This window comes from Drosophila persimilis, unplaced genomic scaffold, assembly GCF_003286085.1.
Source record: "Drosophila persimilis strain 14011-0111.01,24,50 unplaced genomic scaffold, DperRS2 tig00000002-arrow-pilon, whole genome shotgun sequence".
Taxonomy (NCBI): Eukaryota; Metazoa; Arthropoda; class Insecta; order Diptera; family Drosophilidae; genus Drosophila; species Drosophila persimilis.
The window spans coordinates 15,244,608-15,270,737 of NW_020825289.1; the positions used below are offsets into that span (position 1 = coordinate 15,244,608).

Consider the following 26,130-nt stretch of genomic DNA (forward strand, 5'->3'; position numbering starts at 1 on the left):
AGGCAATGAGCGTGTGGAGCTGGCCTACAAGCTGGAAGGAGTCACGGCGCTGGCCCTGGACCAACAGTCCGACTACAACAGTCTACTATGCCCATGGCAAGTGAATCAATGTGATAGACCTTAAAGGAAAGAACAAGTAAGCAACCAATATGGAGACCCGACCCTCTGAACACATGTGTAATCCCCTGTTCCCTCTCACTGGAAAACCTTTGTTTCCATGCACATCACGCAAGTGAACAACATTGCCGCCTTGGGAGCATTTGTGTACTGGCTGGATGACAAGACCAGACCGGAGTGGATCACTGTCAACGGAGAGCGTCGTTCCGCGGAGCTGCATCGTCTGTCGCAGTTCACCGACATCCGGGCCGTGTGGGCACCGGATGCGAAAGTGCTGCACAATCACACGGCACATTTGCCCAAATTGTTTCCAAAACTGCATAGCCAGAGGGGTGTGACACGCAGTACTTACGACGTCTGCTCGTGCCCCAAGCATCTGATGCTACTGGAGGACAAGCAGAACTACGGTGTGTATCCGGCCTGATCATTTTAAGTGGCGGGAGTAGAGACATGAGCAACGACTTTATATCCGCCTTCTGGCGCTGTGACGAAAGGGCTGCCCGGAGGATCAGTTCTGCTGACAGTCAGCCGAAGGCACGATGAAGTCGACTGCTGCAAGCGGCCAAGAGATTTTCAGTGTCCCATCAACAAGGTGAGTGGAAAGACACCATATCTGCCCAAAATCTTAAACTTACAATATCTTACTATTTGCGCAGGGCGGCGCATGGCCCTGCAAACCGAGCCAAAGAATCAAGCTCTAATGCCTCTATCGAAGAAATTAAGTAAGGCAATAAGCACATCCAAAAATAATGAATAATGACATGAATAATAATAGTTTTATTGTTGTTATGGTCTTAAAGTTTTTCAAAGGCAGTTAGCGAAAGCGATGATGGATAAAGGTGGGCTGAGAGGACTGCATTTGTTGATCTATCTTCTTAGCCTTTTCCACCATTTCGTGCAAATCGTATACGCCAAGACCTATCAAAAAGAAAGCATATGAGCGAATATATACAAATGTATATGCTATAAACTTACCGTGCACCGTCTGATCGTGCGCACCACTTGAATCCACTTTCATAAAGAATTCTTCAATATCGACATGGCTTTGCATTGCGGCTACACAAGAGGCGGGAATAAGCGAAGACAGATTAAAATCCTTGTAGGAACGGCGTTGCAGTAGCTCACGAACTAAAGAATAATTCCCAGAGTAGGTGGCCAAGGTTAATGCATTTTGTCCAAAGTAATTAACCGCGTAAATATTAGCTCCAAACTCCAAAAGAGTGCGAGCGCATTCGAAGCGCCCCAAATAGCAAGCCTTCAGCAAGGCCGTGTTCCCGTACTTGTCCAGTTCCTCCACATTGTACTCTCGGTTGCGCGCCATAGTGCAAATGATGCGCAAGGACACCAAATCGTTTTGTCCAACGCAGTTGAGAGCTAAAATATTTCATACTGTATAAGTGCACTTATTATCATCTTAATTTACCATTCATTCCAGGCATCTCTTTACATTATAACGGCACTTAACAGAAAACCAGGGCTGGGCTAGTCGGGCTATCATCTTTACATTATAACGGCACTTCACAGAAAATCAGGGCTGGGCTAGTCGGGCTATCATCTTTACATTATAACGGCACTTAACAGAAAACCAGGGCTGGGCTAGTCGGGCTATCATCTTTACCTTATAACGGCACTTAACAGAAAACCAGGGTTGGGCTAGTCCGGCTATCATCTTTACATTATAACGGCACTTAACAGAAAACCAGGGCTGGGCTAGTCGGGCTATCATCTTTACCTTATAACGGCACTTAACAGAAAACCAGGGCTGGGCTAGTCGGGCTATCATCTTTACATTATAACGGCACTTAACAGAAAACCAGGGCTGGGCTAGTGGGGCTATCATCTTTACATTATAACGGCACTTAACAGAAAACCAGGGTTGGGCTATATCGGGGGGCTGAAGTGGGCTAAGTTCGTCAGTATATTTACGGTATATTGTCATAATGAGACGGTATATTCCGGTATATTTCTGATGGTAAGACCCTATATTTTTCTCGGAATATCGCGGTCACACTGCAACCAACGTCAACACGACATCCGTTTTCTTTCTCTTTCTTTCCAATTCGAGAATTTGGCTCATACAAACGGCAAAAATGGTGCGTCGTCGAAAAAATTTGCAATATCTCGGTGCATCAAAGAACAAAACCATTAGGCTGAAGTGAAACTGTTCAGTGCATAGCATGAAGTATGCAATGACAAGTTTATGCTGCATTAAAAGAGCCTAACAAGGGCAAAATTTTTGCTGCGAAGATGACATTGCCAATTTCTGTTTCCTTTGTTTGTGTTTCGTGTAATGCAACTTTTGGGTTTGTTTCTTGCAGTCGCTCGTTATCCCAGAGAAGTTCCAGCACATCCTTCGTATCATGAATACGAACATTGATGGCAAGCGCAAAGTTGGTATTGCCATGACCGCCATCAAGGGTGTGGGTCGTCGCTACTCGAACATTGTGCTGAAGAAGGCCGATGTGGATCTCACCAAGCGTGCCGGTGAATGCACTGAGGAGGAGGTAAGCCAACACCGTAGACTTTTCGAACAGCAACTAATTGAATTTTCTTCATTTCGCTTTTAGGTCGACAAGGTTGTCACCATCATCACCAACCCTCTGCAGTACAAAGTGCCCAACTGGTTCCTCAACAGACAGAAGGACATTATCGATGGCAAGTACTGGCAGCTGACTTCTTCCAACTTGGACTCCAAGCTGCGTGATGATTTGGAGCGTTTGAAGAAGATCCGCTCCCATCGCGGTCTGCGTCACTACTGGGGCCTGCGTGTCCGTGGTCAGCACACCAAGACAACTGGTCGTCGCGGTCGCACTGTGGGTGTGTCCAAGAAGAAGTAAGCTGCCAACGTTCCCCACAGTGAGATCGCTGATTCTACTTTAACTTTTACAAAAACCCCAAAAATAAATGAAAAAACGGAAACTGGAACGTTTTAGTGCGGATTTAATGTGTAGTGTTTTTGTTTTCGTATTTGTGTATTGTAATTCAAGTGTGCGTTTGCAAACAAAAGTAATCTAACATTCTTGATACACCTGCGGCAAGAAACAAATTCTGGAGTAGCATCATCCTCTTGCGGTTTTTTTAATTGCAAGAATGTTCGTTTTCAACTGGCCAATCTTGCCGTTATCGTTATCATTGTGGGGCCCACCATTTTGTTTATTGTTCCGTTGTTCCATCCAAAACTTCAGTCTAATCCACCAATTCTTAGAGCCAGACACTATGTGCACGGCATTACTTTACTACTCGTCCAGCCAGACAGAGACCAGCCCACATTCTTCGCGTATATAGCACAGGTAGTTACCAGCGCTGGAGGTATAATTTACAGGTCCCAAATCGATCAGAAAAAATCAGTCTGATGGTTAGACTTTAGTGCAGATGTCTATAAACATTCCATATCACATTGGCATTTAGGGCATCAGAAATATTACCGAATTTTATATTGGAAAATAAGGTATGGAATACAAAATGTAATGATTATGCATAATTCGATGACAAGACAAACATTTTAAATTTCATTCACATTCGTCTATAATATTATTTTTAAAATAAAACGCCGGTATCTTTCACTTATCGCCCAAAAGTATCGATGCGTAAGTATATTACAAGGTATTTCAACGATATTTTGCAATTAGTGGTCCTCTTACAGAGACAAAGAATCGCTATAGGGATCAGGTTTTATATACAAATAACTAATCAAATGCATGAATAGACCAAAACATGCAATCTAAAACAAGGCCTTTATTAATTACATTTGAAAGCAGCTTGGAAAACAGTATCTTTATATAATATTCACGAAATAGGGTATACAAACGTCCCCAGGGTATGGACGTTTGTATACCCTATTTGTATACCCTATTGACAACAAATGAGTCTGCACATACCAGCAACATTGACGTCACAACCTGCGACATTGAACATTTTTGATGAAATCGTGTTTTTGTCAAAATAAAAAACATGCAAGTACTTAAAAATAGTTAATCTTGATCAAAATTGATTCAGCTATCATATAAAATTATCTGGGCAAAAATAAGAGATCTATATAGCTGGGAATATTCAACGGAAGAAAGATTAACCAAGAATTAGTCGTCATAACCGGTTCAGAACAATGAGTCCCATTCCATGCACACATACCCTGGGGGAAATGGATGTTATAGAATTGTGAATATGTTTGTCATCCCAGGCAAAAACAATTTATTTTCAATATATTTTAATATTAATCAATATTATTTAATATTATTTTCAATATTTCAACGATATTTTAAAGCTTATTGTCTTCTTGTAGGGACCAAGAATAGGTATCAGGATCGAGATATATATACAAAACACTCATCATATACATGAATATGTCTAAAAAATGTCAATTTGAGAAAAGGTCTTTATTAGTTAGGTTTTATCTTCGATCAATATATATACTTTCATATACAATTAACAAAATAGGGTATACAAAGACCTATACTACGGCTTACACGCAATATAGCGACTCTTTTTTTGTTGAACTTTTTGGTTAAAATCTTTTTTTACAATGAATACAATAAAAGCAAGGATTAAAAACTATCCAATCTTGTAGAAAATGTATTCATCAATGGGATAAAACTATGTGGGCATTACTGAGAGATTTAGTTAGTCAGCATTATTCAATGGAATATCAAAATTGAGCAATTTCCTTTTTCGTTTGTTTTGATTGACCTATTTCGCTGCTTGTTTTTTGTTTGACTTATTTCGCTAAAACCTCTTTTTACGCAAAATGCAATAAAAGCAAGTATTAAGAATACACCAGTTAAGTAGAAAAATGATTTACCAATCGTATAAAACTATGTGGGCATGGCTAAATATTCTATATAGCTAATAATATTCGACGGAATCTCTAAATTGAGCAATATGGTGTCCAATCCTTGACGGAGAACTATTAACCTATTAAAAGCCAAGGGGGTATCTCAATTTTCCGCCGAAAATAATGAAAATTTAATGATGTTAGCGCAGTTCAGGTGAAAAATATAGTTGTTTTTTTTTAAGTTCAGATGAAAGATGGTATGAATCTACAAAAATAATTTACAATCGTTAATATTTTCCGCCATTTACCTCAAGTAATTGAACTATTTAAATAGGGGGGGCTTTAGTGGGCTAAGGTCGGTTTTTCATCATACTAGACGCTATTGTTGTTGAGAACCAACATTGAGGCAAAAACAAATCAAAGTCAAGTATTTCAAATAAGCCTGTCGAGTAGAAAATAGATTCATTAATTGGATAAAATTATGTGGGCAGGGCTGAGAGAGCTAGATAGCTAGTAATATTGGAGGGAATATCAAATGCGAGGAATGTAGAGCTTAAATTAGTCGGTATATTCCTCAAATGAGATGGTACATTTCGGTATCTTTCTGAGGGCAGGGCGGTATATTTCAACGCTAAGTCCGCTGTCACACTGCTAGAAAGCTCAAACTTGCGCCATACAATTTTGCGAAAAAAATCAAGTAAGCTAGTGGGTGCCCGGTCTTTTTTTATATTTATATATGTAAGGGGAGCCATTTGTTTGTGAAATATTAGCTTGTGCGTATATGCATGGCTCTTTTTGTGTAAACAAAAGGCAAAGACTTTCGCTATCCTATGTATAGACGTGCGCAGTCTTTGTTCAACTTTTCTGTTTTCAAAGTTGAATGCACTCCAATTTCGATGGCGGTCGCTATGGAGTAAACTGCGACTCATCGGGCTTACTAATGAATTGTTAAATCTTTTCAGATCGTCTAATAAAAACTAAGAATGTTCGTTGTACGTCGTAGCGTTTCCCGCCTCTACCCCGCAGGGCTCCAGTAAGTATTTAGTTGTTTCTAAACTGCTAATTAGCTGACATACCCACGTTAATATACATTTTCTGGGTGGATGGGAAGGAGACTTCCCAACCAATTGTTATGTATGTATGCTCCGAATGGCAGTTTTCGTCAATATGCGATAAGATAAACAATTTCGAATTAAATGGCTTTACGTTTGACCCCGCAACAGCGGCCGGCTTTCCCTCTGTGCGCCTGTGTTTGTGTGTGTATGTGTGTGTGTATACGGTTACTTCATTTGTTACGTAACACTTCTCAAAGAACTGATTGGACTATCATTTGATTCTCCTGCAGGGTGGCCAAGATGAGTAGCCAGCTGGGTGATCTCGGCAGTGGAGCCGGCAGGGGCGGTGGCGGCGGTGGCTCCATCCGCGAGGCTGGCGGCGCTTTTGGCAAGATGGAGGCCGCCCGCGAGGAGGAGTACTTCTACAAGAAGGTGAGTGGAACGAGAAAAACAAGCAAATTCGTATCAGTTTTATTTGGTAGACTAACGGCAATCCCAATTAATAGCACGGCCCGCCGCTTAGCAGCTCTTGAACCCCGCATTTCTGTATGCGAAAGTTGATCTCTTTGAAGTTGAGTCCGGCCCCAAATGCTTTTTGCAATCGGTTCGATAGTGCCCATAGCTCCTCTTTGCCCTCGTGATTCCGCACGATTTTTAGACCGCTCGTGAACTGGAGTCGCTCCTCATCCTCGATGAGCATAACCAGATTCTGATGCGTGTAGGGGGTTTGGGTGTTCCAGGCCAGAATGCTGGCTGGCTTTACCAGGCCACAGAGCAGCATTCCCGTCTCGCTCATGGCAGCAGCCACACACTGACTGCCCCGCTTCCCCAGGACCACAAACTGATCCAGAGCGGCGCTCACGTCGTTCAGCTTCCAGTTGCTGCCGTTGTTGACCACATCCAGGGGGATGGCCATCTGCCAGTCGCTGGAGAGGGAGTGGAAGTACATCATTCGCTTCACGCCCAAGGCATGCGGCGTTAGAGTGGTCGACACAGTGCCGTCCCACAGCTGGAAGCTATCTCCCGCTATGGTAAAAGTTCCGAAATCGGGATGCGGATAGGTATACTTGTTCTCGATGCGCCACGACTGCTGGGCGGCCACATCGTAGACCACAATTCCGTCTCCGATAGAGTCCGCCATGTACACAAATCCCACATCGCAATTGCGCGAATCCAGCTCAATGGTGGGCATGACAAAGCGGCTGACGCCCTCCTTGTAGAGGCGTTTTGGCATGCGGTACTGATGCACCACTTGGCCATTCTCCAGATCAATGGCATACAATTGCGGGGCACACAGCTGAACAAAGTCGATCTCGCCGCTGTCCAGGATCCACAGCCGTCCGCAGTCGTCTATCTGAGTCCTGTAGACAGAGGTCAGGCCGTTACAGTCGGCGCCGTGAGTCTTGTGCCACTCGTAACTGGGGTAGGCTTGGAGAAGGGTCCCATTTGGTTTCATCTCGTTGGTCACATAGGCCAGAGAATAGGGCACACCCTTGGCAAAGCGCGGAATGGTCACAAAGATTGAGGGCGTTGGATCGCCATCTGAACAAAAGGGATGCAATCACAGTTGTCTTATGGGAATTTTGTCTCGAGTCTTACGCTTATAGTACACGTCTACATCGATGGGAATCACATTGGCGGGATCGTAGAGACCTTCACGCAGCACTCTATCCCGCTCGACGTCCGAGGGAAAGGCAAACTCCAGATTGTATGCCTGATAAACACTGTCCAAGGCCTGGGTCTGCACATGCTGTGCGGATGCAGCCAGTAGGAACCTGAGGCAGAAGCCGAAAGTTATCAAATGCTGTACCATGCTGTAATCCTTTCACTTTCGCGAGATGTGTGCTTCACTCCAACTCCAAACAGAGACTGCGCATGCGCTGCCACTTACTGGCCCATGTCTTTCTAATCCGTCTCCGTCTACCACCAGCAGCAGGCCAATCGGGTCAACTTTTGCAACTGGTTTAATTGCACACAAACATTGTGCATTGAAATTCTCGTTGACTTGACTGTAGCTTGTATTTGTGTCCATATTTCAAAAAACGAGTTCCTAGTGCTGGATAATTATGCACTCCACCCATTTTGGCTTCCACAGCCATGCGCCATGACGTCCAAACGGTTCATTGGCCCATTAATTGTTATCAATTGTCCATTTGTTATTAAATTCGATTTACAATCCAGTTTCGGTTTTGTCAGCAGACAAATCGCACAAATCTGGAACGGCTATGACCAGCGCGGTGCGCCAATAGAATTGGTACCCCTTTTCAATCACGTTGAGACAACGCCGCTGCTGAAACCACAGTGAAAACCTTGCATAATCATCTGGTGATAACCACGAACCTGAACTTTGCGACAATTGTGGTGCCGCAAGAGACTCGTAATTGAATAACGCGAGTACATACAGTGGAGTCTGGGCTGAAACTAATTTTGTTACGTTACCATATCAGATGCATGTATGATGTATATAGGCCTTATTTATCAGGATTATATAAAGTTTAAAGATGCGACTGTCAGGATGAGATTATCCGAAGTTCAAGCCTAGGTCTTGTGGCTACTACTCGAATCAACCAGTTTTAGTCGGGTAGTAGTATGTTTCAGCGCTAATCAATCAAATAATCTCTTACAATTCTAAAAAATATGATTTTTTATGACAATTGGTACAATGTACGCCGTAAAGTGATGTGATCGTACAACCATCAAATTTGGAAAGTATTTCTGGACTCTTCCTTTGAAAATAAGGACCACATTTCCTAAGTGATATGTTTTTGTAACTTGGTCCAAAGCACGAATTAAGTAAGGGGTATAACGAATTATATTAGCAATTGATTTCCCCCTCATGGTTTGAACACCAGTCGGTTGGAGAGCTCATCATCGCTGGCAAAAAACACGCCGCCCTGGACATCATCCAGTTTGCGGCGCAAAATCCGGAAGTTCACTTCGTTGGAGTTCAGTGTTCCCGCAGAAATTTTCTGCAACAAAGAGTTATATTTAGTCAATCCACAAGAGTGAGCCATGTTATCCACTTACCTGAAAGCGGTTGGAGAGCAGCCAAAGCTCCTCGTAGCCGGCCGGATTGCGGACCACCTTCATGCCGCTGACGAATTGCAGATCCTCGGACTTGGCTGGCAGGGCGCCAAAATTCCGCGAGCTGTAGGGAGTGTTGACATTCCACACAAACAGCTTGATGGGATTGAAAGTGACGCAGTAGACATTGTTCATGCTGTCGATGGCCGAGGCGGCGCACTCGCTCTTGCGCCTGCCCAGTAGCTTAAACTGATCCGCCATGGCCTCCACTCCGCTCGCCCAGTTCTCCCTTCGGTTGAGCACACTTAGGGGCACGGCATACTCTCCAACGCTGGCCAGCGGATGAAAGTATAGGTTGCGCTTGTCGTTGTTCACCGAGAAGAGACCATCCATCAGGTCGAAGCTCTCGTCGGCAATAGTGTGGCGCCCATAGTCCGGATCGGGGTACATGAAGCGGTTCTCGGCTCGCCAGGCGGTATTCGCCTGGTGGTCGTACACGACCAGACCGTGGTAGTTGACATCAGCAATGTAGATCATGGTGCGGCTGCAGGTGCCGCGTGGTGGTGGATCTTGCACCAGGACACTCGGCGTGATGAAGAGCGAGCCCCGTGGAATGTAGGTGTCGTTGGGGAAACGGTAGCGGTGCAGGAGGCTATCGGTTTTCAGGTCGAACTGCAGGAGCTGTGGTGGGCACAGCTGATCGGTTCCAATTATGCCCGAGTCGATCACCCACATCTGATGGCACTCAGTGATCTGGCGGAGAGAGGGGTTTCTGTCTTAACGAACATTCAATTCGTAGTAGGATCGTAGCATTAACTACTTACAGCCACACGGAAGGCCGAGGTGATCAGATCACAGTTTTCGCCATGGCCGTTGTGCCAGGAGTAGCTGGGATAGGGTTGCAGCAGAGGGCCTTTCCCTCCCACTTGATCGGAGACTGTCGCCAGCGTGTAGGGGATGCCGTTGGCGAATCTTGGAATCGTTGTGAACACCCGCACCATGCCATTGGCCATATGCTGCGCCTGCACATCGATGGGGGTCCCGTTCTCGGGCACCAGATTTCCAGCTGTCTGCGCGTCCTGCCGATCCTGGGCAGTGGGGAAGCCGTACTCCAGCTGCTGCCATTGCAAAAGCGGCTCAACAGTGCGCACTGGACGGGGTGGCCGTGGTCCGCCTGCGCTGTTGTAGGCCGAATGGGCCAGGGTCAGCGAGAGGGCGATCAGCAAGAGCCGGAGATGCTCCATTCTGTAGCTCGGCTGTGGGCTAAATGCTTTCGTCCGTAAATGAGGGGCCTCTTATCAACTTTGGCTTGCCTTTGAATATTTTTTGGGGACCTGATAAGTGTTAGGGGAAAAGCGAGAGCTGCGCGGAAACGTATAATCGAAAGGGAGAGCTTTGTCTAGCTGTTGTTGACTCTCAATTAGTCTTGTTTGAGTTCCACAGAATACTGAATTTTATTGTATTTAATATTTGGCCAGATGCGGCCTGAAATGCGCAATAATATTATACACTGACCCCAATCTTTCCCGAACACTTTCTTTGCCACCTTTTGCTTGCTCGTCGGATCGGCGATGCCAGTTTACAGTCGTGCGGCCAACTATAAACTGAAAACTGGCTCAGAAGATGAGCACGCGCAGAACAGACCCTACACCTATAGGTGATGCTGAGACACACAGATACACACCTGGTTCAGGTTCTTAAACCCGGCAGATGGTTTATCCCAAGCCACTTTTAACGCACTTACAACAACACTTTGGCTTGCTTCGATCTCTTCTCTTGTGTGCCAGAGCTTTGGTCTCCCAAGGGTAAGGTAATTTGCATTAGCCTGACGTGCTAAAAATGTGTGCTACCAAATATTTGCTCGTGACATTGACGAAGCGGGGAATTGTAGACACTGTGGAGCGGCCAAAGCCTCTCGTCTTATATTGTGACCAAAGTAGGGACGGGGCAGGTGGCTAATGATGACAGGCAGCGTTGTCAATAATTGATGAGCGGCCCCGGTGGGGGGGCGGAACGGTCTAAGCTAACCCGTAATTAGCTTTTTTACGATTTGCTATTTTCAGTTTGAGTAAAATATTTTCTAATCTTTTGTTATGCCTGTTTCTGTTTGAAATTTATTGTAGCAAAAGAGCCAGTTGGAGAAATTGAAGAACGACCAGATCCACCAGGCCGAGTTCCACCATCAGCAGATCAAGGAGCACGAGGAGGCCATTCAGCGCCACAAGAACTTCCTCGAGAACCTGCACAAGTGAGCGCCAGCTCGGAGAAAGCTCTCAAATCACACAGACACGTGATAAATCGAGACATTTACTTAAATGCATTTCACTCAATTGTATTTCTCCTATCCTATCCGATCAGTGCGCAGTTTATACACTCACCAACTTTCAATGTTTGTAAAATCTACATGAATAAAACACAGATATTTTAAAGGCTTTAATTAAACATTAATATTACTCTAGTGGTATGCCCACCCGCAGGTACAGAATAGTCAACTCGGAAGCCAGTTCAAGTTATTATCGGGCCTCGTGCTACAACTGGTTATGGGTTTAATACTACTACTACGCTAATATATGCCTTCATCAGAATGAGTATCTCCGGATTCTAATTGAGTTTGTAAACCACCAAAAATAATATTTTAAGTAGCTACACAGACTCTAAAGCTGCAGAGTGTTTAAGATGCCGCATTTCCATCATTTGAAAAAACAAATTCCCCCAAACACAAGCTTGAGCTGATAAAAAAGCGAGTCATTCATTAATTAGCAAACTGGCTCAGCTTTCATTCAGTTTTTTAAGACGTAAACATTTAGCAGTCTATTGTTATGTGAAGCCAATATTTCCATAATTTCCCATTGGTGAAACCAGGGAGTATTCATCTCTCGAGCAAAAAGATGTGCCGGAAAACGGAAAGACACGTAGTGGATATTACTGAAATCTCACAAAGGAGGACCATCCCACACTGAAATCGGCCAGAAGGGGTTGAAGTCGGTGATTGTAACTCTTAGATTACACCTCGCACACTTTAACAGACATCTATCACAACGCCATTCTGCGGATGAATAGGCATTTCAAAACAGCTTGTAAAACAGTATTTGAATGTTAATTAAGGAAAATAGGGTATACAACGGTTCATACTACCGGTTGACAAGCAACAAGTGTTCAAATAAAGTAACATTTCATACTCACTTACGTTTATGCTTTCACCTTTTTTGCTTAATCCTCATTTTACGCACAATTAAATAAAATGAAGTACTCAAAATTAGCCTTTCAGTAGGAAATTGATTCACCAATCGGATAAAATTATGTGTTAACGGCTGGGGGCTTTAGCTAGCTAGTAATATTAAACCGAACATCAAAATCGTGGAATTTGATTTCCGATTATGGACAGAGTAGGATTAGCCCATTGTTGACCAGTTGGTATTAAAATACACTCCACGAAAATTATGAATCTTGAAGAAGTTTTGCGCTGGAATGGATTAACAAGAAGAATTTAGCAAACAGTACTATTTTTCGCAGTTAATCTCTTGGATTTCACCTTTTAAAACCTAGCCGTTTTTTCATCGTTATATTTACGGTATATTTGGGTATATTCCTGATGGTCAGACGGTATATTTATCGACAAATCGCACATCGCTAGTTCTGCAGACACGTATTTATTTATGTTAGATGTTTTTTAATTAAAAATTAAATTGTGATTAAACCAGGTAGCGCAGGCCGTGAACAAGTAGTGCAGCAAGTGGGTCGTCATGTTTGCCAATCTGAAGAATAAGCTGATCGAGGAGGTGAAAGCGTCACCATCCAAATTCCAACAATTCGCGACTGCTGCACAGGTAGGGGGGGAAAGAAAAAATGCAAATTGATGAAAACATACGCAGGCAAAAACAATCTCAGTGTGTGTGTGTGTGTGAAATTGAGCAAGTGGAGCGGCATGAAAATGCATTTTTGACCCATTTCCACTATCATAATAGACATTATGGCCAGCTGCTGGCCTAGCACAGCACCCAGGAAAACCTTGCACTAACACACATTCCCGCACATGCCTAATGACTCTTGCAGGCGGCCGTGAGCTCATCGACGAACACAACACCAAACAGCTCGGATACCAACACCAGCAGCGGCACCAATGAGAACTTTTTCAGCATCACGGAGGAGGGTGAGCTTTCTTTGCTTTCTGCCAGTTATGTTTGAGTTTCTTATCAGCCCATTTTCCATTCCATGCACACAGACACGCCTCAGAACTCGCCGTACCGCATACAAAAGCTGCCAGCGACGAGCGCTTCTTCGCTGAGGGGACGTTCCTCCACACAATCGCTCAATGGATTGGGCGGCGGAGCCATACCAAGGAGCCGCAAGCTGTCCAACTCATCCATGGCCAGCGATGTGTCCTTTCGCCTGCCCTCCTACGATGCCCCAGCCGTAAATATCGAAATATATGGAATAGTCCCACGATTACGATTTAAAATGTATTTTTTTTTTTATTAACTAGGTCTATCACTTGCAATCGGATCTGGATGAGACGAGCAGCGAGTTTGATGACTCTGCTTCGACGGCACGCCTGGATGTAATCACCAAGGATCAGCTGTACGATGCGTACAAGAAGTCCCTCGATCGCTACCACAAGTATCGCTGCCGCTACACGGATCTGGCCAAAAAGTACAAGGAATTGGAGCGTGACAGCACCAAGGCAAGGGTATCTATCAATCTTATCTTTACCAATCACTGATAAGCGCCTGCTTATGCTGCCGATAAAATTACTTTGCAGTCGGTGCTGGTGGAGACACAAGACAAGGCGCTGCGTAGGATCAGCGAACTGCGTGAGCAATGCACACTGGAACAGCAGGCCAAGGCGCATCTGGAGGAGGCACTACGGATCGAAATGGATGACATGAGCTGCAAGATGCAGGCCTACCAGACCAAGCTCAAGCTGCTCGGCGAGAATCCGGAAAATATTTCGGCTGCCCTAGAGCGGGTCAGTCAAGGTATAGACAGCGACAAGCTGATTGATCTGGAGGAATCAGGAGCTAGGTCCCAGCCTCCCGCGAATGGCAGTTCGACTGAGGACTTGTCCCATCTGCAGCAGTTGCTGGAGGAGCGGCAAGTGCAGCTTCGAGAGATGACGGAGAAATACGCAGCTCTGCAAAAACAGGAGGAGGAGAACGTCTTGCTCTTAGCCCAGACCAAGCAGGCCATTCACACAGAGCTGGAGCACAAGGATATCGAGGTGCGGCAGCTGCAGGAGAAGCTGAAGCAATACGAGTCCACGCGCGAGTCTCAGACCAGCGACGTCAAAGATCAGCTAAAGAAGTTGCTGGAACTAAAACAGGAATGCGATGCGAAGCTCATTGCCACAGAACATCTTTTGAGCACCCTCAGAGGGGAGCATACAGCCAAGGAGCAACAGGTGGTAGCCCTCGAAAAGCAGCTGGAGGCTCTCAAAGAGGAGGGTGAAACAAAACTGAACGAATTACGCCAGCACAGTGAGGACCGTGGCTCCGAAGAGCTGAAGAAACTACAGGTGGCTAAAGACACTGCAGAAGCTCAGCTCTCGTCCACGGATGAGCTATTGAAGTCCTTGAAGTTGCAACACACGGCAAAGGAGGAACGGGTGGTCGTACTAGAGAAGCAACTGGAAACTCTAAAAGCGGAAAGCGAAAGTAAACTGAACGAATTGCGGCAGCAGAGCCAGGAGCGTGGCTCCGAGCAACTGAAGAATCTACAGGTTGCCAAAGAAACTGCAGAAGCTAAACTCTTGTTCACGGAGGGGCTACTAAATACCCTAAAGATGCAGCAATCTGCAAAGGAAGACCAGGTGGTCGCCATAGAGAGGCAACTGGAAACTCTCAAAGTAGAAAGCGATCAGACCCTGCAAAAACTACAACATGAGAACAAGGATCTCGAGTCCGAAAGTAAAGCTGCCCAGGACCAACTACAAGAACTACAATTGGCCAGAGGGGAAGCAGAGGCGAGTCTCTTTAGCACCGAACAACTATTGATCTCCCTGAGAGGCGAATTATCAGCCAAAAACGAGCAGGTTGGGGCATTGGAGAAGGAAGTGCACGCGCTCAGAACAGACAGTGAGCAGAGTCTGCAGGACCTGCGGCAGCACAACGATCAGTTGCTCGAAATTGTCCAGCGTTCCCAGCAGATGGACTTTGAGGGTCAACTGAAGCAGACCAAAGATAATTTGGCTGCGCTTGAAGGGCAGCTGGCGGAGCGCGAGCAGCAAATCTTGGAGCTCGAAAAGAGCCTGGAGATCGAGCGAGAGTCTCTGGCCGCACTGAGCACCGAAAAGACATCTCTAGAAGAGCAGCACAAGCTGCGATTGGAGCAGCTGCAGCGTGAAATCCAAATGCTTCAGGATCAGCATGAAAGCACAGAGAGTGAAACGATAGCAGCACTGAAAGCGCAGCTCGAAACACTCAACCAGGAGCTGGCCGGCAGTCGGGCGAGTCTCCTGGCCAAGGAGAAGGAACTGAAGGCCTCTGGAAATAAGATGAACAAGCTGAAAAAGCAGCACGATCAACAACAAGCCAAGACAAGCGAACAATCAGTCCACGTAGAGCAGCTTCAAAAAGAGATCGCGGAGAGCCAGAGTCTCGCCAGGCAGGTGGAGAGCGAGAAGGAGGAGCTGCAGACACGCGTAAGCTCTATCCTGGAGGAAATCACCAGCATGCAGGCGCACTTGCAGCAAGTGCAGGACTCGCATAGCCAACTGGAGGGCGAGAACCGCAAACTGGAGTCCCGCATCGAGGCTCTGCAGGGTGAGCAGCAGAGCAACAGTGCGCAGGACGAGCGCGCCACTGCCAAGATAGATGAAATTCAGAGTGAAAACACCAAGCTGTCTGAGCGCAACTGTCTGCTGGAGGAGCAGGCGAATCACCTACAGCTGCAGTTGCAGGCGAAACAGGACGAACTGTCAAAGGTTCAGGCGAAGATGCAGCAGGTGCTCGACGAACACTCGAAACTGCAGAATGCACAGGAGCTAATGGATCACGACTATCGCACGCTGCAGGACAAGTGCGATGCCTACGAAAAGGAGACGCTTCTGAACAAGGATGCCCTGGAGTGCCTGCAGGCGGCCAGTGAAGAGCTGCAGCGGGTCAAGACCAATCTGGAGAGAGATCTGGCCGAGCAGCAGCAGCATCTGTTAGAGCTGCGAGAGCGCCAACGCGAGCATGAGCAGCAGGTGAAAGACCAGTCCGAACGCTGTACCGAACTGGAGGCCAGCCACCTGGAGAGCGAGTCCCAGCTGCAGGCGACCATCCAAAATCTTCGCCAGCAGATCGATGCGTTCAGGCTGACAGAGCAGGGCATCCAAGAGAAAATGCAGGCCACCAATGTGGCCCAAGCCAGCCAGATGGCCACGCTCGAGGCACGCTGGAGTGCAGCCAATGCGGATGTTGAGAGGCTGCACGAGGCCAATGATGCTCTCCAGCTGGCGATGGATCAGCAAAGTCAGCGACTGGAGGAGTTGCAGGAGACCCTCGCCCAGAAGGATCGTCAACTTGAGATCACTGTGGACTCCACCCAAAAGCTGGCCAAATATGAGGAAATTCAAGTCGAAAACGAGTATCTCCACAAGCACACAAAGCAGCTGGAGCATGAGCTGGCCGAGAATGGGGAGCTCAAGGAGAAGCTAAAGTCGCTGCAGTGCGAGCTGTATGTCCTTCAGGAGCAGGTCGAGCATCACGCCACTCAAGTGACCGAAAAGGAAAGCCAAAGTGCGACGGCCAAGGCGGAGGCAGATCAGCTGAAGACGGCGCTGGAGGAACAGGCCCTCGAACTTACCCGCCAGCGGGAACACGCCAGTTTCGTGACCGAACAGAGCGATGCAGTCCAGACAGAGCTGCTTCAGACTCAGCAGCACCTGCAGGAGAGACAAAGCGAGTTGGCCAAGGCCCAAGAAGAACAGATCAGTCTTCAGGCGGCCATTGCGGAACTCCACAAAGAGGTGGCCAGCCTCAAGGAGCAGCCTGCGTCCTCCGCTTCCGCTGCCACAGATGCCGACAGTCTGCGCAGCCTCAACGAGCAGCTGCAGCGGGAACTGGAGGGTCTGAAACACAAGAGCAACGGCGCCGAGTCGAATATGCAACAGGAAATCGAGGAACTGCAGGCGAACAACCAGCAGATGGCCGAGCGCATCAATGAACTGGAGACCCTGAGGGCGGGCATTCAAGCTCAGCAACTTCTGAACAGCATGGCCCCCAAACACGTCCAGGAAGCGGCCGCCACCAGCGAGAAGGCCGTGCTGGAGTCCAAATTGAAAGAGATCATGAATGAGGTCCAGGATGTGACGAATCGAAACCTGTTCCTTGAACAAAAGTGTGAAAACTTCCTGATACTCGAACAGTCCAACGAGCGCCTGAAGCTGCAGAATGCGAAACTCTCGCGCCAACTGGATGAAACACTAGTAAGAATGGATGAATCCTTCGTTGATAACAATTTATTTCATGAATCGCCTTTCCAGGTATCCATGCAGCACAGCGAGTCTGTGCCGGCCAACACAGAGTTTGAGTATTTGCGCAACATTATGTTCCAGGTGAGTGTCGTGTCCAGAGATCCACAATTAATGCACGAGCAAGCTCTAAATATCTATTCCCTGATTGGCAGTACTTAACCGGCAACACGAACAACGAGACTCTGGTCAAGGTGATATCGGCGGTGCTGAAATTCTCGCCACAACAATCCCAGGTGGCCCTGGAGAAGGAGCATCAGCGTCGATCGTTGGTATGAACATCCCATCTACAAAAAAAAGCTCAAAATGCATTAAATAATTCGCGGATATGTTGGCTTCTTTCAGTTGAATAAACTGATCTAGCATGAACTAATGGCTCTCCACGACGGCGGCTGGTGGGAGCCATGCCCAGCCACGCTTCTAGACTACAAATTTAATCAGAATGGTTAGCAGCCCAAGATCACAACAAGTACCTTATACCTCACCCGCCCATCCCGAAACACTGGGCAGAGCAGGCATGAAATATGGCAATGGATTTTGGCGTCCTAGCATTTCATTTCCAACACGCATACCCCACTCCGCATAAATATGTATATGTTATTATTATCGATGTTATTATTGTACAGTCCTCCGTGGAACTCTAGCTACTTTTGTCTCTCCCACTGTCTGGCATGCTATGCACTATTGTATGTACATTTCTATTGGGATTTACCTCTCTTCTTTCGCGCTCCCCACATCTCCCGCATAAGTGCAATCGTGTTTCTGTATTTTAGTTTAAGTTGAATATTGTAAAGAGCAACGACATGAATGAATCTTTCATTGCAGTTGCAGTTGGCATTTAGTTTAATCCAAAATATCTATACATAATATACAATATAATTTAAATAAATAGTTGCAATTCATACAAAGAGAATCTCATGTGGCCGCTCCTTGGGCATGGCTCTGTGCATGCCTCCTCTGGATATGGTAGACGCGACGCCGCTGCACAAAGCTGCGCAACATGGCGCGTGTCAGTGGCGTCAGTTGGTAGTTGGGTCTGTAGTTTTGGAGAGCATCGAGAACGTGCTTGAAGCCGAACCGTTGCAGCCTCAAGATGGCCTGAACGGCTGCCTGTTGAACGGCTGCTCGTGGCACTGCCACGAGCAGGCGTTTGAACAGCCCAATAAAGCTGGAGATGTCCGTGTCCAGGGGCAGCGGCTTCAGCACCACCGATATACACTGCAGAATACCCTCGAGTCGGACATCGTACGCATCAGTATGTGCACTTAGATCACAGTAGCTAGAGGCGAGCGGCAACAGGTGCTGGGCGAGCACATTGTTCACCACATCCAACCGCGGGCTGCGACGACAGAAGAGCGCAAAGGCGTAGCTCAGCTGGTCCAGGCGGCCCGCCTTCAGCTTGTCCACCAGGTTCTCCAGCACCTGTTCTTTGGTGGGCTCAAAGGGCTGGAAGTGATACGCGAAGCGCAGCTTGGAGAGCAGCAATCGCTCGCATCCTTTGGGATCACTCACTTCGTAATTCCGGCACATTAGCAGATGCTTGATCACAGTAATCAGGGGATCGAAGTTGTTGTACTCCCGGACCTCGCGGTGCGGCAGCACCGTGGGATGGAAGCACAACACCTCGTACACCAACTGAGTCACATCCCTGTCGTATCTATACAGTATTTTTGCTAGCAGCAAGCGCGACGGGTTCTCATATGTCTCCGGATTCGAATGGCTGGCATGCAGTCGGCCCACCTCCAGGTAGAGTTTGACGCACGTGATGGCCCAGTCCAGTTGGATTCTATCCTTTGTCACCCGGAAGAGACGCTTCTCCAGCGCACACAAGAAGCTCTGTGTGAAGGAGGGTTGGTTGGATCTGATCACTTCAAAGTATCTAAGGGCATTCAGCAGGCGATCCAACGGGTCGTTTGGTTTGGGCTCCATCCAATTGTAGGTCATCTGGCAGAAGGCTGTAATCATCACATTAACAATCACAGCTACATCCCGCGTTATCTTAAAGACCTCGTTCAAGAGGTCCCTGCACGTCGAGTCCAGTTGAATGGTGTCCATAAGATATCTTTTTATTGTAGAGCAAAGCAAATCCTTCTGCGTCTCCGTAAGACGATGCGTAGACTGCATTTTCCCCTTGGGTGCATCCATCACATGCAGAAGCATAGCCTTGGGTTCGCCGTCACCCTTGCGGCACCCTGACAGCTCCAATGGGATTTCGATGGGTGGACTGTCGCTCTGGTCCGTCCACGTCGAAGTGGGTGAGGCTGGAGACTCCAAGTCATAGAAAATAGTCTTCTCGTGCTCCAAATCCTTCGTCTCATTTCTCTTCGCTTTCGTTTCATTTTCCTGTGCCGGCGTCTGCTCTAATTTTTGATCTATATCTTTCGCCTGTTCCTCTTTTAGGCTATTTTGTTCCATTTGGATCTGCTTGGCTCTTAAACGAGTCAAACGAACTTCCTTGTGCGGCGACTCGCTTGCTCTTTCCTTCCTTTTGAGCTGACTAAAGGACGGTCGCAGTGGCGACTGTGCCATCGGGGATTCTGATATCGGGGACTGTGATATTGGGGATTGTGATATCGGAGATTGTGATATCGGGGATTGTGATATCGGGGAACTTCCTTCATCTATAACTAGAATTTCCGATCCCTCGCTGTTGCTACAACCGAAATTCAACGAATCCCAATGCAGCTGCGCATCGCTTGCATCCGCCTCGGATTCTGACTCGCTGCCGAATAGCTCCAAATGTAAATTTGCGTGCACTGGCGTTGCTGGTTTTGGTGGATCTGCTGCTGTTTTTGCTTCTTCCCATTCCTCTCTGTCATTTTCGAAAGATGGCATATCCTTATCCTTGACGCATTCCCCCAGCAATATATCTGAGTTACTCATGAGGATGTCGTCATTCGCATTGAGTTCTTTTTGAGGTGGCGGCAGCTGTTCCACAGAAGTTTCTTCATCACTGAAGACTTGAAGATTGCATTCACCTGGCAAGGAATCTGTGTCGGTCGTAGCATCCTCCACATTGCCATCGAGTTCTTTTTGCTTTGACTGCGGCTCTTCCAGAGAATTTTCTTCATCACTGGAGACTTTCGGATTGAATTTCGCTGGAACGGAATCTGTGTTCGTCGTACGATCCTCATTATCATTGAGTTCGTATTGAGGTGGCGACAAAGGATTTCTTTCTGAATGTTCCACAACCTTGTCACTTTCCACTGTCCTTCGCATGTTATGGCCATTGGTGGACAATAAACGAAGCAAATACCGCTCTTCCAAGTCCAAATCAAAGTCTAAATTATCACAGTAGGGCATGTTGAAGGTGTTCAGATTGCTTATAAATTGAATCGCCGTCTCTGGAGCTGGCGACTCCACTTTCTGGTGCATTTCCATTAGTTCATTGGCCATTTGGGGTAGTGCTTGCTCCACTGCTGCTTCATCATGCACAATCTTTCGCTTGGGGATTGGCTTCAGAATCGAAGACGCTTTGCGTTTTCTTGACTTTTTCTTTCGTTCTTGCAGTGGCTTCGGTGGCAGATGTATCGGCGTGAGCTCTCCTCCGATGCTGATGTTGGACGATTCTGCGATTATGTCCATAGGATCAGTGCCAACATCCATTCCCATGCAATCTGTGCCCGACTCGTAGTTATCTGTAAAGAGAGCGCGTTGAGTTAAATCATGTAATCGAAAGAATATCGCAAGGAGACCTTTTTTGCTGCTTGTGCTGGAGGCATGATCCGGTTTACGCTGCTTTTCAATCACCGGATGAGTCAGTGTGCCCTCATAGAGCGCGTAGAGCCAACTTGTAAAGTCCATTTGCTTAATGCTGGGCGGCGGTGAAAGCGGAGGGTTCGATCCCCTGTGGAGCAGACACAGAACCATTTGGCCAATAACATGCCATAGCTCATCGAAGGCCTGGGGCGGCAGGTTGGCGAGGCAGCTTTGGTTTTGAGGTAGAAAGTTAAGAATCTCCCGAAACTCCTTGGCGTTGCCAGACGGCACGGTGCCCCCCGCCAATGCCTCATCCTTCACACTTTCGAACATGGTGCGCGAGGGTGGCCGAGATGTGGAGACCTTGATCTGTGACGGCACCACAGGCATGAAGTCGATCTCTCGGTGCACATTGCAAAGCATGGTGCAGGTGCCAATATTTACGGTGGATTTCTTGGAGATGATGTCCTCCACCACAAGCGGAGGTTCCATTATGGGGCTTAGGGGCATGGCGACAGCGGGTCTGTGCCAGGATAACATCTCATCTAGGATTTGGCGCACATTCGGCGCGGGCTTCGGTTCTGGAAAGCATGTACCCACATCGCGGTACTTGATGAAGGCGGCCGTAGTGGTTCCTCGTGTGGTCGTGGATTTCTTATGCTGCGTCCCCTGATTGCGTGTCTCCACCAGATTCGTGATCTGCACACCAACGGAACACATACTGGTCTTCGGCTTAGTCGAAGTTTGTGTGGATTGAGTTTTCATTGTTTGGGTGATGCCTTTTCGCTTTGCTTTCGGGTTAGGACTTTTTAGTTCTGCGACAACAATCTTTGCCGACTTGCAGTAGTCTCTGACTTTTTTCATTATATTTTGCTCACGTCGTGACAGCCCGGCATCGTCGCCTACTCTGTGTGCGAGTTGCATGTAGGCCTCGACCAGGTCTTTAGCAGCCATCGGTAGGGCCCTGACCTTCAGATCCTCCTCCAGATTCTCACAGTTGGTGACTTGAGCGTCCAGTTTAATTTCCAGCTGGCTGCAGCGCCCTTCGAGCTCTTGACAATGCTTCTCCAGCTCTATCCTTTGCTGCTTTTCTGTCGTGTACAGATCGGTCACCTCCTTGGCTGTCCGCTGCGTGTCGGTCAGTTGTTGGTTGTGGCTCTGCAGCTGTTTCACTTTCCGTATCAACTCATCGCTGTCGCAAATCCGCTCGGACAGCCGGCGACGCTTAGACTGGGTGTTTGTGTTGATTTTGGATATCGAAGCATGCCGATACGGGGCCAGGAACGTGCCCTCGTTAGCGGACGGACCCAGTAGTTGATCTAAGTTGACCTCGGGAAACTGAGGGTTCTCCGGCATGGCCATATCGCCTCCTCCTCCTTTTTTGTACCACTTCACGTGTTTACGTTGGGCCGCTGGATAAACCCTTAGTTTGACTGGACCTGCGCGAGAAACTGCATATCTATTTAAACCATGAAAGTCACCTATCAATGTGGCATGGGCCCACTACACGTCTAGTTAAATTGAAAAAACAGAGATAAACAAAAATAAAATTCCGCGTTTTTTTTACAACCGGTCGTCACAGCAGTAGGGATGGCATATTATCGATACAACTATCGATACTTTTCTCCATCCCTGGGAAACACAGACATGTAAGTCTGGTATTTTAATGCACTTTTAAATACCACATTTTTTACAATTTTATTATGAACAGAAAAAGTATCCGTTTTCAACTCATTTATTCGCCGATCAGGTTTAAAGCCAACAAAAACAGCTCTGAAATGTAGATGCATATATTAAAACTAAATTAATGGCAGCATCGCTCTTGTGGGCCATTTAATGGTGCTCGGCAGCCTCCTTAGCCTGGGACTCGGCCCATGCCTTCTTGTTTCCGGGCGAGTTGGCTGTTGGAAGAAAAATTGATTAGCAAGTGCATTTGTTTATGCAATTTCGGCAGGAGCAGGATAACATACCCAATCGGCTGATCTTGTAGAAGACGGGCACGCAGGCAACAGCCGCAATGAAGTAGTAGCGCCAGATCCACTGATTCTTGATGTAGTGCTTGATGGGGAATTGGGCAATCTTTGCCGAGAAAGTGTATGGGTATCTCATGGGGCGGCCCGCGGGCTTTTCAGGAGCAGCTTTGTCGGCCATGGTAGTTGTTGATTTGGATACTGATGTGGCGAGGAAATATCAACTTTTGATTTATGCAAAAATTATGTAATTTTCCCGATTGTCGAACGTACGTACCTCGCTGAAAGAACACAATAAAATCGTCAGGTGCAACTCTGGAGTGAATTGCTATCGGGGCTGCAAACTTATGCTATCGTGCGAGGAGATGATCGAAAATATACTGTTGCTGTGTAAACAATTTGTACTATACTGGCAGAATGTAACACAAATATATGGCTTGCTTAGTTTATCTTAATTCTAAATACAGTGTCTTAGAATCTAAGCCGACTTTATTTGTAGTAAAATGTAGGATTGAAATTAGGGCTGCGGAATCATCGATGGCAATATCGATAATATCAAATCAGCTGGAGTTTTTGCCATCGTGAGCAAATAAATTGAACAATTCCACAATTCGTAAGGTAAACAGAGCCCGGGCCATAAAACCCTCTTTATAGTTAGTTACGAAGCCGGTTAATGAGGAATTCTACCATTTGCTAACATCTTTGTGTGTCCTAATAGTGCCGCTACTAAGGGCTTCTTCTCCAGGCTTTCCACTTGCTTTGCTATTTAAATGTCCATGTCTGTCTCCTTGCAAGCTATCAAAATGATTATAACGAGCGATCAGGTGTCACAGGTATCAGGCCTTACTCACTAAAACCTTTTTAGCACCGTAGTGCACTTGTAGTCTTTGGTTTTGCATGCCTAATGATTTGATTTAAAATTGTATCCTAGCTTGGTAGTTATCTTAACTAAACACCCCACTCCCACAGACCGAGAGTCAGACGACCAGGGCCAAGCAAAAGAAACTGAGGCAACGAAATCGACCCCGGAACAAACGAAATCGCGTTGAACATAGCACTACTACTGCTAATACTACTACAGAATCGTCGACTACTGACTCCGCGCCCACTGAGAGTGCAATGCCAGGGGACAACAGCCAGCAGGATGCAACGCGTGAGCAGGTCATGGCAGAGCGCGAGGCCAAGAAGCAAGCCAAGCAGGCCAAGAAGCAAAAGGCTACAACACCAGCCACAAAAATCATCACCGAAGTGGAGCAGACGACCATAACTACCAAGTTGACAACCACGATCACAACCACTGCCAGAGACAAGCCAGAACCACCCGCAGGAACTGCAGGGCCAGCAGCTCCCATTGCCGCAGTCAATTGCACTGCGTCGACAGGCACGGAAACTGGGGACAAGACACGCGACCAGATTAAGGCTGAGCGAGAGGCTAAGAAGGCGGCCAAACAGGCTGCGAAGGCAGCCAAATCCAGTGGGACCAAGGTTGAGCCCCCAGTGCAGAAGCTGGCCAACTTAAAAGTGACAGATAAGACTCCAACACTTACCGCAGCTCCATCCTCTGCAGCGGATGACGATAAGGTAAGGTACAAATATAACTTAAACACCTCTCATTCTCTGTCATTCCCAGAAGAAGCCCGCTCTCAGCAAAGCCGAGCGGCGGGCTCTACAGGAAGCTCAGCGGGCAGCCAAGGCCCAAGGACAAGGACAATTAAAGAAAGCCCAGCCAGCGGTCAAGGCTCCGGGTGCAGGCACGGTACTCAAGGAACAAAAACGGGAAAGCGTCTCGCCTGTGAAATCAGCAACGAGCTCTTCACCCAGCAAAAACTCATTATTCACCGCCAAATCAGAGTGCAAAGTAAAGCTGTTCAATCATTTGGTTTGTGCAGAGAAGGGCGCCAGCCTGTTCATCAACGATCCGCTGGTGCATCCCAGCATGGCTCGCCTTGGAGTGCAATATGCTCAGCGCACAGTGGTCGGCTCCAATGCGCGGTGCATTGCCTTCCTGCATGCCCTGCGGCAGGTGGTGCAGGACTTTGAGACGCCTGCCAAGAAGGAGTTTGGGCGCAGCTTGGATGCTGCAGTAAAGCATCACGTGGATCATCTGCACAAGTGTCGTCCGCTGGCCGTCTCCGTGTCCAATGCCTACAAACAGTTTAGGAATCAGGTCACGCAACTGCCGGCAGATGTGCCAGAGGCGGAGGTAAGTCTCTTCTCGCCAGACTTACTCGTTCAGTAATGTTGAACCAAATCGTTATTGCAGCTGAAGGAACTGCTCGTCCACTTCATCGACACCTACATGGAGAACCAGATTGGCAAGGCTGCTCAAGCCATAAGCAGTTCTCTGCAGGAGAAAATCACCGATGGTGATGTACTGCTCACCTTTGGCTGCTCCTCACTAATACAGTTCATCTGCGAGGAGGCTAAGCGGCGACAGGTCGCTTTCCGTGTCATTGTGGTCGATTCGCGTCCCACCTGCGAGGGCCAGGAGATGCTGCGGCGCCTACACGCCCACGGAATACCCTGCACCTATGTGCTGATCAATGCCGTGGGCTATGTGATGGCCGAAGCTACCAAGGTGCTACTGGGTGCCCATGCTCTGCTCGCCAACGGCTATGTGATGGCGCGAACAGGCACTGCTCAGGTGGCCCTCGTGGCTAACGCCCACAATGTCCCCGTTCTGGTCTGCTGTGAGACGCACAAGTTCAGCGAACGGTTCCAGACCGACGCCATTGTTTACAACGAGCTGAGCGATCCCAACGATCTGGTGCGCGACGACAAGTGCTGCCTCAAGAACTGGACAGCCAAGGCCCATCTAACGCCCCTCAACCTGAACTATGACATAACGCCTCCAGAGCTGGTCAGCGCCGTGGTCACCGAGGTGGCCATCCTGCCCTGCACCAGCGTTCCCGTCATTCTGCGCATCAAGCCAGAAATTGGCTACTAATCGTCGCTCAGATAAATCCCGCTGCTGTTGAATAAATATTACTTTTTTATTACATTTTGATCAAATCGATAAACAATTTTGAATAGTATTTTATGTTC

At 47.4% G+C, this 26,130-nt stretch overlaps 9 protein-coding genes across 11 annotated transcripts; 4 read left to right on the top strand and 5 right to left on the bottom strand.

Moving 5' to 3' along the window:
* Positions 1-864: 864 nt before the first annotated feature.
* LOC6593166 (DNA replication inhibitor plutonium) lies at positions 865-1,553 on the bottom strand. The gene is made up of 3 exons (XM_002018144.2): positions 1,541-1,553; positions 1,093-1,491; positions 865-1,035 (listed from the first exon to the last, which is right to left on the bottom strand). Exons 1-3 carry the CDS (start codon positions 1,545-1,547, stop codon positions 932-934), a joined length of 510 nt encoding a protein of 169 aa, XP_002018180.2. The 5' UTR covers positions 1,548-1,553; the 3' UTR covers positions 865-931.
* A 567-nt stretch (positions 1,554-2,120) lies between these two features.
* On the top strand, positions 2,121-3,056 carry LOC6593165 (40S ribosomal protein S18). Its single transcript, XM_002018143.2, has 3 exons — positions 2,121-2,210; positions 2,436-2,621; positions 2,685-3,056. Exons 1-3 carry the CDS (start codon positions 2,208-2,210, stop codon positions 2,952-2,954), a joined length of 459 nt encoding a protein of 152 aa, XP_002018179.1. The 5' UTR covers positions 2,121-2,207; the 3' UTR covers positions 2,955-3,056.
* A 2,777-nt stretch (positions 3,057-5,833) lies between these two features.
* Positions 5,834-11,289, top strand: LOC6593162 (ATPase inhibitor mai-2, mitochondrial). The gene is made up of 3 exons (XM_002018140.2): positions 5,834-5,918; positions 6,231-6,372; positions 11,088-11,289. The coding sequence occupies exons 1-3, from the start codon at positions 5,869-5,871 to the stop codon at positions 11,214-11,216; spliced, it is 321 nt and encodes a 106-aa protein (XP_002018176.1). The 5' UTR covers positions 5,834-5,868; the 3' UTR covers positions 11,217-11,289.
* Positions 6,390-7,929, bottom strand: LOC6593164 (protein yellow). Its single transcript, XM_002018142.2, has 2 exons — positions 7,540-7,929; positions 6,390-7,482 (listed from the first exon to the last, which is right to left on the bottom strand). Exons 1-2 carry the CDS (start codon positions 7,751-7,753, stop codon positions 6,440-6,442), a joined length of 1,257 nt encoding a protein of 418 aa, XP_002018178.1. The 5' UTR covers positions 7,754-7,929; the 3' UTR covers positions 6,390-6,439.
* Positions 8,735-10,811, bottom strand: LOC6593163 (major royal jelly protein 1). The gene is made up of 4 exons (XM_002018141.2): positions 10,649-10,811; positions 9,789-10,227; positions 8,968-9,717; positions 8,735-8,909 (listed from the first exon to the last, which is right to left on the bottom strand). Exons 2-4 carry the CDS (start codon positions 10,206-10,208, stop codon positions 8,775-8,777), a joined length of 1,305 nt encoding a protein of 434 aa, XP_002018177.1. The 5' UTR covers positions 10,209-10,227; positions 10,649-10,811; the 3' UTR covers positions 8,735-8,774.
* A 1,335-nt stretch (positions 11,290-12,624) lies between the features above and the next one.
* Positions 12,625-18,142, top strand: LOC6593143 (golgin subfamily A member 4). Its single transcript, XM_002018139.2, has 8 exons — positions 12,625-12,791; positions 13,018-13,114; positions 13,187-13,377; positions 13,448-13,651; positions 13,724-17,371; positions 17,429-17,500; positions 17,572-17,688; positions 17,762-18,142. Exons 1-8 carry the CDS (start codon positions 12,708-12,710, stop codon positions 17,777-17,779), a joined length of 4,431 nt encoding a protein of 1,476 aa, XP_002018175.1. The 5' UTR covers positions 12,625-12,707; the 3' UTR covers positions 17,780-18,142.
* Positions 18,143-18,235: 93 nt separating this feature from the next.
* Positions 18,236-22,650, bottom strand: LOC6593141 (little elongation complex subunit 1). Its single transcript, XM_002018137.2, has 2 exons — positions 21,112-22,650; positions 18,236-21,054 (listed from the first exon to the last, which is right to left on the bottom strand). Exons 1-2 carry the CDS (start codon positions 22,475-22,477, stop codon positions 18,332-18,334), a joined length of 4,089 nt encoding a protein of 1,362 aa, XP_002018173.2. The 5' UTR covers positions 22,478-22,650; the 3' UTR covers positions 18,236-18,331.
* A 184-nt stretch (positions 22,651-22,834) lies between these two features.
* LOC6593140 lies at positions 22,835-23,307 on the bottom strand. Its single transcript, XM_002018136.2, has 2 exons — positions 23,086-23,307; positions 22,835-23,016 (listed from the first exon to the last, which is right to left on the bottom strand). The coding sequence occupies exons 1-2, from the start codon at positions 23,264-23,266 to the stop codon at positions 22,949-22,951; spliced, it is 249 nt and encodes an 82-aa protein (XP_002018172.1). The 5' UTR covers positions 23,267-23,307; the 3' UTR covers positions 22,835-22,948.
* A 380-nt stretch (positions 23,308-23,687) lies between these two features.
* On the top strand, positions 23,688-26,097 carry LOC6593139 (translation initiation factor eIF-2B subunit delta). 3 transcript variants are annotated; one of them, XM_026984952.1, is made up of 5 exons: positions 23,688-23,703; positions 23,881-23,918; positions 24,055-24,666; positions 24,716-25,288; positions 25,349-26,097. In XM_026984952.1, exons 2-5 carry the CDS (start codon positions 23,889-23,891, stop codon positions 26,030-26,032), a joined length of 1,899 nt encoding a protein of 632 aa, XP_026840753.1. In that variant the 5' UTR covers positions 23,688-23,703; positions 23,881-23,888; the 3' UTR covers positions 26,033-26,097. The 3 variants fall into 3 exon arrangements, with proteins under 3 accessions (XP_026840753.1, XP_026840752.1, XP_002018171.2); XM_026984951.1 differs by lacking the exon at positions 23,688-23,703 and having other exon boundaries at positions 23,753-23,918; positions 24,719-25,288; XM_002018135.2 differs by lacking the exon at positions 23,688-23,703 and having other exon boundaries at positions 23,754-23,918.
* The last annotated feature ends 33 nt before the right edge of the window (positions 26,098-26,130 follow it).

Bases quoted from the DNA above. Each gene is read 5' to 3' on its own strand.
- LOC6593162 (XM_002018140.2), top strand. From the start codon at position 5,869: ATGTTCGTTGTACGTCGTAGCGTTTCCCGCCTCTACCCCGCAGGGCTC. The intron at 5,919-6,230 runs GTAAGTATTTAG...ATTCTCCTGCAG, and splicing joins CTCTACCCCGCAGGGCTCCA to GGTGGCCAAGATGAGTAGCC. The intron at 6,373-11,087 runs GTGAGTGGAACG...AATTTATTGTAG, and splicing joins AGGAGTACTTCTACAAGAAG to CAAAAGAGCCAGTTGGAGAA.
- LOC6593140 (XM_002018136.2), bottom strand. From the start codon at position 23,266: ATGGCCGACAAAGCTGCTCCTGAAAAGCCCGCGGGCCGCCCCATGAGA. The intron at 23,017-23,085 runs GTATGTTATCCT...TTCTTCCAACAG, and splicing joins CTACAAGATCAGCCGATTGG to CCAACTCGCCCGGAAACAAG.
- LOC6593139 (XM_002018135.2), top strand. From the start codon at position 23,856: ATGTCCATGTCTGTCTCCTTGCAAGCTATCAAAATGATTATAACGAGC. The intron at 24,667-24,715 runs GTAAGGTACAAA...TGTCATTCCCAG, and splicing joins CTGCAGCGGATGACGATAAG to AAGAAGCCCGCTCTCAGCAA. The intron at 25,289-25,348 runs GTAAGTCTCTTC...TCGTTATTGCAG, and splicing joins CAGATGTGCCAGAGGCGGAG to CTGAAGGAACTGCTCGTCCA.
- LOC6593163 (XM_002018141.2), bottom strand. From the start codon at position 10,208: ATGGAGCATCTCCGGCTCTTGCTGATCGCCCTCTCGCTGACCCTGGCC. The intron at 9,718-9,788 runs GTAAGTAGTTAA...TCTCTCCGCCAG, and splicing joins CCTCGGCCTTCCGTGTGGCT to ATCACTGAGTGCCATCAGAT. The intron at 8,910-8,967 runs GTAAGTGGATAA...TCTTTGTTGCAG, and splicing joins TGCTCTCCAACCGCTTTCAG to AAAATTTCTGCGGGAACACT.
- LOC6593141 (XM_002018137.2), bottom strand. From the start codon at position 22,477: ATGGCCATGCCGGAGAACCCTCAGTTTCCCGAGGTCAACTTAGATCAA. The intron at 21,055-21,111 runs GTCTCCTTGCGA...CTCTCTTTACAG, and splicing joins CAGCACAAGCAGCAAAAAAG to ATAACTACGAGTCGGGCACA.
- LOC6593164 (XM_002018142.2), bottom strand. From the start codon at position 7,753: ATGGTACAGCATTTGATAACTTTCGGCTTCTGCCTCAGGTTCCTACTG. The intron at 7,483-7,539 runs GTAAGACTCGAG...CCTTTTGTTCAG, and splicing joins TGTAGACGTGTACTATAAGC to ATGGCGATCCAACGCCCTCA.
- LOC6593143 (XM_002018139.2), top strand. From the start codon at position 12,708: ATGTTTGCCAATCTGAAGAATAAGCTGATCGAGGAGGTGAAAGCGTCA. The intron at 12,792-13,017 runs GTAGGGGGGGAA...TGACTCTTGCAG, and splicing joins AATTCGCGACTGCTGCACAG to GCGGCCGTGAGCTCATCGAC. The intron at 17,372-17,428 runs GTAAGAATGGAT...TCGCCTTTCCAG, and splicing joins GCCAACTGGATGAAACACTA to GTATCCATGCAGCACAGCGA.
- LOC6593165 (XM_002018143.2), top strand. The intron at 2,622-2,684 runs GTAAGCCAACAC...TTTCGCTTTTAG, and splicing joins GTGAATGCACTGAGGAGGAG to GTCGACAAGGTTGTCACCAT.
- LOC6593166 (XM_002018144.2), bottom strand. The intron at 1,036-1,092 runs GTAAGTTTATAG...TCTTTTTGATAG, and splicing joins GCACGATCAGACGGTGCACG to GTCTTGGCGTATACGATTTG.